At 48.8% G+C, this 11,789-nt stretch overlaps 1 protein-coding gene across 1 annotated transcript; it reads right to left on the bottom strand.

Moving 5' to 3' along the window:
• Positions 1 to 7,006: 7,006 nt before the first annotated feature.
• On the bottom strand, positions 7,007 to 9,933 carry LOC135824309 (uncharacterized). Its single transcript, XM_065337043.1, has 2 exons — positions 8,729 to 9,933; positions 7,007 to 7,097 (listed from the first exon to the last, which is right to left on the bottom strand). The coding sequence occupies exons 1-2, from the start codon at positions 9,931 to 9,933 to the stop codon at positions 7,007 to 7,009; spliced, it is 1,296 nt and encodes a 431-aa protein (XP_065193115.1).
• Between the last annotated feature and the right edge of the window lie 1,856 nt (positions 9,934 to 11,789).

Below are 11,789 nucleotides of genomic sequence, written 5' to 3'. Positions count from 1 at the left end.
CTTGCCGAAAGCCATATTGACTGTCGGGCAGAATATTGAAACGCTCCAGATAATTCACGAGCTGCATGTTTACTATACTCTCCATTACTTTTGACAGGATGGATAGTAGTGAGACTGGCCGGTAATTCTTGGGATCCGAGCGGGGGCTCTTCTTGAATACTGGAACCACATGGGCCAGCTTCCATTTGGTAGGTTGAACACTGTGGCGAAAGCAGAGTGAGAACAGTTTGGTGACTGGTTCTGCAAGCTCACTGGAGCACTGAGCTAGGACTCTTGCTGGAATATTGTCAGGTCCTGTTGCCTTCGATGTATTCAGCTTGGCTAGACGGCGGCGTACATCAGCAAGCCGGAAATGGATGCGGTCAAAACCATGGCGGTCCAAATGCTGCATTTCTGGCAGATTGTCTGGAGAGATGCCATCATCTGCAAGGCTACACTTCTGGGAGTAGTACCTGGCGAGGCAATTGGCCTTGGCTTGGCGAGTTGGATACTCTGTGCCCTCGGTGTCCTTCAGCAGAGGTATCTCAGAGGCACGCTCCATCCCAGCAGCTCTCTTCATGTTAGACCACCATTGCTTGGCGTTAAGTGAGCCTGAGCTGAGCTTAGCTTTGACACGAGCATCATGTGATGATTGGGCGCGCAGCAAAATAGCAGCTGTTCGGGCCACTAGGTCGATGAATGAAGCTCGCAAATCTCCATCATCGGGCTGCTGACGTCACCGTTTCCATGCACGAGTCTTTGCTTGAACTACAGTGCTGCATTCAGGTGTCCACCAACAAGGGTCTGTCGTCCGTACTGTCAGGGTCTTAGATGGTATAAACGTGTCCATTCCATCCAGAATTACAGTTGTGAGTTGTTCGCATGCAAGTTCGGGGACATCGCAGACGACAGCAGCCCAGTCAAAGCTGCGGAAATGTGCCCTCAGCCTGCCCCAGTCTGCTTGGCCATAACGCCATGCTATCCTGCTTGTTGACCGCTCCAGTACAGGAGTGATTTCCTGAAAGTTGGACAATACTACACAGTGGTCAGAGCGCCCGATGGGAGATGATACTGCTGTGTGGACAGTGCCAGGAAAGTCGGACAAGACGAGATCCAATGTGTTTGGCCCACGGGTTGGCTGGGTCACGTGCTGGACAAGACAGTGTGTTGCACTGATTTCTTCTAAGAACACCCCTGCGATTGCCGTTCGAGAGCTGCCAAGCCAGGACGTGCTGTGAACATTAAAATCTCCAGCCAGAATCATGTGCTTACCATGCTGCCGCATGGCAACTTATCTATGTTTTGGTCTAAGTGCTCGAGTAGAGCCAGATCGTTGTCAGCGCAGGAACCAGGGCGATAGGCTGCACCTATGACAGTTTTGCTGTTGCACTGGCCAACGGTGAGCCAGGCTGTTTCGAATTCAGCAGACTGGTACTGATCCAGATGCTGGTACGCGATGCCGGCTTTGATCCAGACTCCAATGCCACCTCCGTGTTCTGTTCGGTCTCGGCGAATTGGGCCACAGTATCCCGGGATCATAGATGCAGTGTGAGAGCATTTATCCACTGTTAGTTTCGTCTCAGTCACTATGGCAACATCCGCTCCTGAGAGCAACAGGGTGTGCTGAAACTCTCCGAATTTGGACAGCAGCCCGCCTGCATTGGTCAGGAGGAGCTTCATGATTGCTGGCTGTCTGCATTCAGTTGTTGTTGCTCGGCAGACTCTTGCTGCTGGTGGTCTTCGTCCAGTTTCTTGAGCAGTGGGCTGCCGGAACCAGGTGAATCCCCATGCCGCCGCTTGCGGTCGGGAGGCAATGGTGTCAGGTCGGAGCTGTGAGTGGCCGAGTCCTTGCCTGACTTCTTCGACAGCACAGACTGTCCATTTCCCTTTCCTGGCACTGGCCCATGACGTTTTTCATGGAATGTCCACTCCCTCGCGTACAGTGGTCTAGGCCAAAAGTTTACAGAGGTGACTGTGGGGAGGACATCAGCATCAACAGTAACTCTTCCTGTCATCATTCCCTTCTTGTTTTCACGGACACTGCAATCATGAACTGCAACTGTCTGGTGTACTGCGGTAGAGCGTGTTGTGATGAACTCGCTTAGCCGTTGGTCATTGCACTGGGAACTAAGATTGCCAATAAAGACAACTACTCGCTTCTTGCGGTGAGGCTCTTGAGCCACCAACTGCCAAGAATCATCCTGGATGGCCTCCAAGTCCAATGCAGGGGTTGCGTTGGGCACAGGCTTGGCTGGCATGTGTCCAGATCGACATCCTCCATGCTGCTGGAAGTCATCTGCGTCCGAGCACTCCGTGCCTGAGGGCCCACTGTCCTCGATCACTTTTTCGAAAGTGCCCCTACGGGATACGGCCTCCACGTGCGCTCCAGTTGTTTCCTGATCCTGCAGATCCTGCTGCTGCTTGCTTGCATGGTTGCCTTTGCCTTTGGTACGAGTACGGCGTGTACGCTGGCTGTTGAGAGTATGGGTACTGCCGGGGAGCTCCGAGGAGGAATCCACGGCTGTAATGGCGGACTTCTTTTCAAGGGAGACACGAACCTCCGCCTTCAACTCCACGATTTGTGCAGAGAGCTCATCTAAGCGTCGTAGGAGGCACCTCTCCCGGTCTCTAGACTCGCTGACAAAAGTTGTCAAAGTCTGCAGCAAGCTAACCACATTTTGCTCAATACCAGGCAGAGAGCAGAGCAGTTTTGTCGGCTCGCCTGTCAGCTCGCCCATTTCAAATGTTTTTAGGACTACGACTACGTGCACCACACTACTACTGCTACCTATTACACTGGACCACTACAACCGCTGCTAAGACCCTACCGTTACCTCCAGACCGGCCTGATGCCGACTGGGCTATCCAAAAGGCGAAAATCTACGAGCTGAAAAAAAAAACGCTAACCTCACCATGAAAAAAAGACGGTCTGGAGCGGTGTGTGTGTGTGTGTGTGTGTGTGTGTGTGTGTGTGTGTGTGTGTGTGTGTGTGTGTGTGTGTGTGTGTGTGTGTGCAGTCTTTCTTCTCTTTCTCAGACTCCTGACTATTCTTTCATCCTCCTGGGTGCTTACCAACAGCCAGTGCATGCCGGAGTATGTGGTGTAATGTGTGTGCGGAAAAAAATGAAAAAAGACCAAAAAGTAGGGATTCACTGGACACAAAAAGCCACTTCATAGCTGTGTGGTGTAGACCAGGCTTAATAGTGGCGGTCAATTCTGCAGCCTTGCAAGTTTTTGAATAGTGCAATCCCAGCACAAGCTGCTATCGCTTCTGCCGTAGCATCGCTATCATCGCCTTCGGCGATGGGCGTCCAATGGTCCAATGGTGTGTGTGCATGTGTGTGCATGTGTGTGCATGTGTGTGTGTGTGTGTGCATGTGCATGTGTGTGCATGTATGTGTGCATGTGTGTGTGCTTGTGTGTATTTGTGCGGGTTGCTGCGTGCATGTGGGTGGCTTGTGCCCGTGTGCGTATAGGTGTACTCATCCATGTGTGATTTCTGGATTGCCTCAGGGTGTCTTCATCATTCTTTGTTCTTTCGTACTAAACGATTCCAGCATGACCACTTTGAACCATTCTACAGGTAGGTCCATATTGATTGTTTCGAGCCCGAAGCGCCGTGCGTGGTGATTTCAAATAAATAATAATTATTTAAATGTAAGTAGAAGAAGAAAACACATGGGAAAGAGTTATGAAGCAACTATCCACGAATGTAACTGACTGTGATGTATGCATGTATATTTCTTTTTAAGAAAGAGCTTGGCTGATGCGGTGCATTGGAACTCATGTGAAATCTACACCACGATTGTTTTCGTTAATAAATATTATTTCTTTTCTCTTCACTCTCTGCCTCGGTGCTTTTTGTTGCTCAATCGTCGTGAGTTCCATTTGGACCGTAGATGAGAATTATTGTTATTATTAGGCCATCCAGAATTAATTCGTTGTTTCGGGTCACCCGACCGACCGTCTTTTTTCATCCGACCGCAAACTGTTTTTTTTATAGTGCATGCAAATGTACAGACTAGACTATTTACACACGCGACCCTAATAATAGCAGTCCAGATATCGACCTCAGAAGCAGCCATGGCTAGCCAAATCATAAATGTCAGGATGCAGCGCTTGGTGACGACGTTGTCTTCTATCTCCGATCCGCAATCGGTCCTGAAACAGCATCAGCTCCGCCACCTTGTCGCTATTTACAGAAGTTTTCAATGTGAGAGCTGCTCGCCGGTTAGACTCGTTTGCCAGCGAGGCCAATATCTGGTCCTGGAGGGGACCTGGATCTGATGGGACAATGACTGCGCTGGATTGTTTCCACTACAGTCAAATTTGATCGACAGGCTAGATGGGCAAAAGCTATTCGATTTACATGTGCATGGACGTAACCAAAATAAAAATAAAATAAAATAAAAAATATACCCGACCGACCGACCCTGGTACGGGTGAGTGAAGTGACCCGAAACAACGAATTAATTCTAGGTGGCATTATTATTATTATTATTATTTGAAACTCGGATGTTGAGCCATAAATAAATGTAAAAGAGAAAAGGACGTATGGATACGAGTTTAGAGTAACTCTCCATCACTGTAACATGATACTATATACAGTCAGAAAGTGCAATAACTAGGCACAAAACTGACAGAGTACTGAGACATTCGACGTCCTGACACCTAACTTTAACACATCTCCGTAGCGCTAACTGACAGCCTTCCAACTTGGAAGGTTCAAGGTTATGGAAAGACCAAAGAGGGGAAGGCAAGCGCAACGAAAACGAGCAAAAGCTACAGTCCCAACGGAACAAAGAATGTCGATTGTTACTGGACGATGACGAGACCAGTACGATATTTGACAAAGCGGTCTAACTACAATTCGAATAGTTAGGTGTCAGGACGTCGAATGTCTCAGTACTCTGTCAGTTTTGTGCCTAGTTATTGCACTTTCTGACTGTATATAGTATCATGTTACAGTGATGGAGAGTTACTCTAAACTCGTATCCATATGTCCTTTTCTCTTTTACATTATTATTATTATTATTATTTGGAAAGGATTGGGAGAACTTCAAATTCAAAGGATCAGTCGGGGAAGTGAACTGCCTGAAAAGAGAAAAAAACGCCAGACCCACCAGGACTCGAACCTGGGACCCTGCTTGTTATAGCTCAGTGGTTAGAGCATTGCTCATGACAACCAGGGTCCCAGGTTCGAGTCCTGGTGGGTCTGGCGTTTTTTTCTCTTTTCAGGCAGTTCACTTCCCCAACTGATCCTTTGAATTATTATCATTATTATTATTATTATTATTATTATTGAGTTACGAAGTCTGAAGAAAACGTTGAACGGTCTCTGCTTGGATGACGACTACACCATAGCTCAGTGGTTAGAGCAGCGCTGGCTACAAGCGAAGGTCCCTGGTTCGAGTCCTGGTGGTGACAGTCAATTTTTTCTTCAGACTATTCCCGTTTGTCTCTTTCCCTCAAACCAGTTAATAATAATATTATTTGAAACTCGGGTATTGAGCCAATAATAAAAGTAGAAAGGAAAAGGACATATGGAATGTTTTGTGCCTAGTTGTTGCACTTTCTGACTGTATATAGTATCTAGTTACAGTGGTGGAGAGTTGCTCTTAACTCGATTCCATATGTCCTTTTCCTTTCTACTTTTAATAATATTATTATTAAGCTTCCGTGGAGATAAAAATGTAATCAACGCAATAAATAGAGTAAGCTGCGCACTCAGTACAAACACCATAAGCAAAACTTGTTTTCATGTATATAAATAAGCTTGTTCCTAAACGTTTTCGTCGCCATCTCATCAGAGGATTACTGGCAAATCAACAAAAGCTCTTAGCTCAATATATATACGCACAATGCAAGTAATAAATTAGACCCTAACTAGCGCGATAAAATGAGAGCTGAAAGAAACATTACACCATTCAACGATATCAGGTGACAACAGATGCGATAAATTCACCACTAGAAAGTTACCATGCAACCACAAACGAGAACTACTGATCTAAATTCACAAACAATTTCAACGTAAACAAATTCTTTTTCTGCCTACACAAAATCGGCTTGGTGGTAAAAATGTAAATAGACTCCAATACACGCAAATACCTTTGACTACGTGAACGAGACCAAACAGAAAAGCAATCATCAGCTTTTGTTGATTTGCCAGTAATCCTCTGATGAGATGGCGACGAAAACGTTTAGGAACAAGCTTCTTTATATACATGAAAACAAGTTTTGCTAATGGTGTTTGTACTGAGTGCGCGGCTTACTCTATTTATTGCGTTGAATATTATTATTATTATTATTATTATTATCGAACCTTCGACTCGGCAAACCTGCAAGAAAGCACCACTCCCTGCTCAATACACAGTGTTTCGGGGAATTCGCCCCTCATCAGTTGAGCTTGAGTAGGCTGAGGAAGATTGCAGGTTTGCCGAGTCGAAGGTTCGATGGATTTCTCGTGTGCTCTGGATGGCAGTCGTGAGTCAGTCAAGTGTCAAGTAAAGTCGGCGGAATAGCGCGAGCTCCGGTGTGGGGAGCGAACCCTTTTCTTACAAATCATCGCCGAAGTCGCAACCACTACTTCGTATTATTATTATTATTATTATTATAATTATCCATGGATGTAAGAAAATAATAAGATGTCAGTATGTGCAATACCAGGGCCCAAAAGCACAGGCTACTGAGGCATTCAACGACCTAAGACCTAGCTCTAACACATCTCCAGTGCGCAAACCACCAGCCTTCCAACTTGGAACGTTCAAGATTGGGTACGACCAACGAGGGGAAGGTGAGCGCAGCTGAAATGTGCACCAGCTAAGTCCCACGGCAACAAAGAATGCAGACTTTTACAGGACGATGACGAGACCAGTTAAAAATGATGATGTGATTGGTTTGCGCACTGGAGATGTGTAAGAGCTAGGTCTTTGGTCGCTGAATGTTGTTTGAATTCTTTTATTCTCACGATGGCCTGTGGCCAATAAGAGAAAAATAATTACAGGCACGGGGATCAGATACAGAGAGATCAAGGTTTAGCTGCTTGCTGAGGCAGTAGCGATGGCAATACTAATTGGGAGTTAATCACGTAGGCTGGGCGCAATAGAGCTATAAATGTGCTGAGCAATGTGAGCAAGTACATACGGAAGAGATGACAAGTGGTAGGATGTTTGCTTTGAAATCTCGTCTGGGGTTGATTTGCCGGATGCTGGGTGGGATGCTATTAAAGAGATCAAGAGAAGCATAGATGGGGGAGTCTCTTAGCCGGTTTGTACGTGTTGTGGGTAGCTCAAAGGTTCGGGGGAACCTGAGCGTGCGAATGGGTTGTATTCGGGGTAGGTGAATTGCAAGAAGGTGTGGTGGTGCATGTCTATGATGCAGGCTGTGTGCAAGAAGGATATGGGAGAGGGTACGGCGGCTGCTGAGTGATGGCCATTTGAGTCGGTGCAGCAGCACGGAGTGGGTTCTGTGTTCAAAGAGGGGGAGATGCAAACAGAGGCGAGCAGCGCGCCGTTGGATGCGCTCAAGCCGGTCGTTCAGGGTTGCGGGGAGGGGTGAGAGGACAGTGCAAGCATACTCAAGAATAGGGCGGATGTAGGTTAGATAGATGGAGGAGAGAGCAGAAGTGTTTAAGGAATTGCGTAGTCGCAGGAGAAGGAACATCTTCCTGGTCGCTTTAGTGATGATGTAGTCAACATGCGAGTTCCAGCATAGATTCTGCTGTATGAGGAGGCCAAGGTGGCGATGCCTTGAGGCCACAGTGAGGTTGGTATCGTTAAGTGTGATTGATGGTGGTCTGGGAGGTGGCCGGTTGGTGTGGTGAAAGTGGATGACAGTGGTCTTACTTTCGTTGACCAGGAGATGCCAATCCTTCAGCCACTGTGCCGCGGTTGTCACAGCTGACTGGAGGTGCTCTTCTGCGGCTAGAAAATTCTCGTGAGCGGCAATGATGGCAGTGTCGTCGGCAAACTGGCTGCACTCAGTGTTGTCATTTATGCAGGCGGTTGGCAGATCAACTGTGTAGGCCGTGAACAAAAGCGGCCCCAAGACAGAGCCTTGGGGGACCCCCGCTGGAATGTTTAGCCATGTTGATTTGCTGCTCTCCACTTGCACACGTTGTCGTCTATTGGTGAGATAGGAGGCAAGCCACTGGAGGCATTTGCCATCGAGTCCGAGGTGGGCCAATTTTGCAAGCAGTCCTTGGTGCCACACCCGGTCAAACGCCTTAGAGAGGTCGAAGAAGCAAGCAATTACTGTTTGCCCGGCGTCTCTTTTCTCGGTGATCTGATGGATTAACCGAGATAGCTGCTGTGTGGTGCCATCGTTTGGCCGAAAGCCTGATTGGCCGTTGGGGAGGTGAGGTTGGATGTGCTTTGAGATGCGGTCAGCAACTATCCTCTCTTGTACTTTCGACGTCACGCTGAGTAGCGATATCGGTCGATAGTTGGAGGGCTCGGTTTTGCTGCCCTTCTTGTGGATGGGGGTGACTGTTGCGTCCCTCCACTCTTGCGGGATAGTGCAACGTTCGAAGGAGATGTTAAAAAGGGTTGCTAGGGACGGCGCAAGTGAACTGGCTGCCTCTTTCAGTAGGCGGGTTGGTATGCCATCACAGCCCGGGCTCTTTGACGGGTCCAGGTTAGACAGTAACTTTGAGACCTCTTGGGCTGTTGTTTCAAGTGTAGTGAGGCCAGGTGTATTGGGTGTGGGGGAATGAATGGAGGGAAGTTCCTCGTGGCATCCTGTGACTGACTGTTGGCTCTGCGAGATGAAGAAAGCGTTCAGGGCGGTTGCTTTTTCAGCGGGGGTTGAGAGAGTCTGGCCCTGGGAGAGCATGTCTGGCAGAGTAGGTCGTTGTGAGGACTGGAGGCCTCGCATCAGTTTGTGTAGGTTTGGTGTGGAGTGGCTCGTCCCAGTGCCATTACTGACATATGTAGACTTAGCGATTCGGAGAAGGTGAGTAACTTTGTTGCGTTGGGTGGTGTATGCTGTCCAGTTGCAGGGCGTCCGGGTGCGCAAGTAGGCACGGTAGAGCCGGTGTTTTTCTCTGATGGCGTTAGTGAGCTCTGGGTTCAGCCATGGCTTTGCGGGGTGGCTAGTATGCCTCGGGGAGTGAGGTACTGCACAGTGTTTGCGGGCGCAAGTGAGGACTTTGTCCTTCCATGAGTGCCACAGGTTGTCTATGTTGGTAGTGTTCAGGGTGTCACCTTCCGGTAGCAGTTGTGTGCGTTCAATTTCGGCTTTCAGACTGCTGATGCTTGGGTTTGACCATTTCCAATGGGTGGTGTTATGGGTGGGAGGTGGTACGGCTCGAGGGGGTGCAGCGACTGGCTTGATTAAACCCCTGATGGATAGGTGGTCCGAGTTGCCGATCTGCGGGAGACTAGAGATAAGGACATAGTCGCTGTCTACATCCGTGACGACGAGATCTAGGCAGGATTTAGGGTGCCCATTCTGCACAAGAGTGGGGAATGTGACATGTTGGTGTAGAGAGTAAGTTTGGAACAGCACTGCTAGATCCTCGCCAACAGCATCTGTCGTGTCAGAGTGGCACCAAGCGGCGTTCTTTGCATTAAAATCACCGAGGATAATCTTTTGCGTTGTTGTTGGTATGGCTCGTATCAGTTCCTCAAGGTGCTGGCAGAATAGCCGATGGTCGCAACGGGGTGGTCGGTAGACGCATGTTGTGTTGATGGTGCTGTCGTTGGCTGACAGTTTCAGCGATAATAGGTCAAAGCTGTCTGGGGTTGTTGTAGGGACGAGTTCATGAGGTATAGTGTCGTTCACGTAGAGAATCACTCCTCCACCTTGGCGGTCTGGGCGGTCTGCACGATGTAGTGTGTATCCACTGAGGGCAAACAGGGAGTCTGGGTCGTGCTGGGTACACCATGTTTCAGAGACAGCAATGACATCATAAGGCGGCGTTGTTGACGATGCTATTGCTGACAGTTCGTCCATTTTGGGGTAGAGACTGCGAGCGTTGAAGGAGAAGAAAGAGATGCTATTTTGTTCATTTCCGTTTTTCATATTTTTTTTTTTTTTTTTTCACTGGTGGGACCTGGTGTTGATGATGATTCCAGTTCAGACGTGGTCCATGGTGACTCCTGTAGGACTCTGGTCAGCTAGCTTATTTTGTTTTTGTTTTTTAGAGGCATGTGGCTGTTGTGCGCCTGGGGGCGTCTGCTCTAGCTGGTGGCGTCTGCGTCTGCGACGTCCGGTGTAGAGTTTCCATTCTTCCTCCGCTGCATTGAGCTTCTGCAGGAGTTGTTCGGCGCGATTTCCATCTTCCTCAAATAGTTGTTGTTGTTGTTGTTGTTGTTGTTGTTATTTGAATTTGAATTCTTTATTCTTTATTTTATCAGGGGCAGTTCAACACTTTTGATGACCTGTTGCCACCGCCAGCTCCGCACACACTGGAGACGCCCGTTTCCACCGAAGAAGTAGAGGCGGCTTTGAGGCGACTGCGAAATCAGAAAGCATGTGGGCCGGATGGTGTATGCGCAGAACTCCTCAATACGGTGCTGAGTACATCTCCCCGATCATCACCACCATGATCAACAACAGCATCACCAGGGGCGACCACCTGTGTAGTGTTATTGGTCCAGGCATATTGATACCGTTACCAAAACCTAACAAGGCGCGGGGACCAGTTGCAAACCTGAGACCGATTGTATTGCTGAACACCCTGCGCAAGGTCATTTCACTCGTTGTGGTCAAACGTATCACACCACGTGTGTCGCATTATCATGGATCAACTTCGTCTGGTTTCAGGCCTGGCCGTGGCACTGCCGATGTGGTGTGGACACAGCGCTGGATTTCGGCTAAGGCCACCCACTTCGTGTGGGATTGCCACGTCCTTGGCCTCGACATGTCGAAAGCATTCGACACCATTAGCCGCACAAAGCTCCTTGCTGTTATGTCAGAGATTACCGGACCTGACGAGGCTTGCCTGAGTCACCATTTGCTGTATGGTACAACACTCTCTGTGAAAGAGGGTGCCACTTCAGCGGAGGCATTTGTTAGCACGCTAGGTACACCACAGGGTGATGGGCTGAGCCCGGTTCTGTTTGTTTCCTACCTGGAAGCAGCACTGAGGGAGACTCGAACCAAACTACCACCACGGCCAGACACTGATGCAGCAATACCACAGGAAACAGGATATGCCGATGACATTTCCTTTTATTCGACTGAGCGACAATGGATTGCCAACTCCCTACCCGTGATAGCTGACGGCCTGGGTGACTGGTCACTCAACGTTAACAGCAGCAAAAAAGAGTGGCTTCACATCTCTGCCTCCACCACCGAATGGCGAAGATCGAAGCAACTTGGCTCTCTCTTGGGGGAAGAGGAGGACTTGAGCCGACGAATGGACCAAGCATCAACATCATATGGCCGTATGTATTCGCTCTGGATACGACGTCAACTTGTATCCGAGTAAACCAGGCTTCGTCTCTACAATGCCATTGTCCTACCAACACTGTTATACAACTGCGAAACCTGGGGACTGACAGAGGCTGCACTGGAGAGGCTGAACGCCTTCCATAGACGTCAACTACGGAACTTGTTCGGAATTAGGTATCCTGCCATCATCTCCAACAAAGACCTATATTCCAGAGCACACACACAGCCACTTTCGCACACCATTGCTGTCCGCCGTTTCCGGATGTTGGGCCATGTTCTGAGGATGCCCTCAGATGCCCCACCACAGCAGGCAGTGGACAACTACTTCTGTCGAGATGTCACCGGTGTGCCTGGACGCCCGAAATCGAACCTGGCCACGGCAGTCAAGGCAAGCACAGCTGCCAGAGACATGC

The sequence above is a fragment of the Sycon ciliatum genome, chromosome 9 (assembly GCF_964019385.1).
Source record: "Sycon ciliatum chromosome 9, ocSycCili1.1, whole genome shotgun sequence".
In the NCBI taxonomy this organism is placed as follows: Eukaryota; Metazoa; Porifera; class Calcarea; order Leucosolenida; family Sycettidae; genus Sycon; species Sycon ciliatum.
This window is presented reverse-complemented; position numbering and strand designations above follow the sequence as displayed.

What these genes read in the sequence shown, in the direction of transcription:
- LOC135824309 (XM_065337043.1), bottom strand. Translation starts at nt 9,933, where the DNA reads ATGGACGAACTGTCAGCAATAGCATCGTCAACAACGCCGCCTTATGAT. An exon ending in TTCATCTCGCAGAGCCAACA is followed by an intron (nt 7,098 to 8,728) that starts GTCAGTCACAGG and finishes CACATTGCTCAG; the next exon opens with CACATTTATAGCTCTATTGC.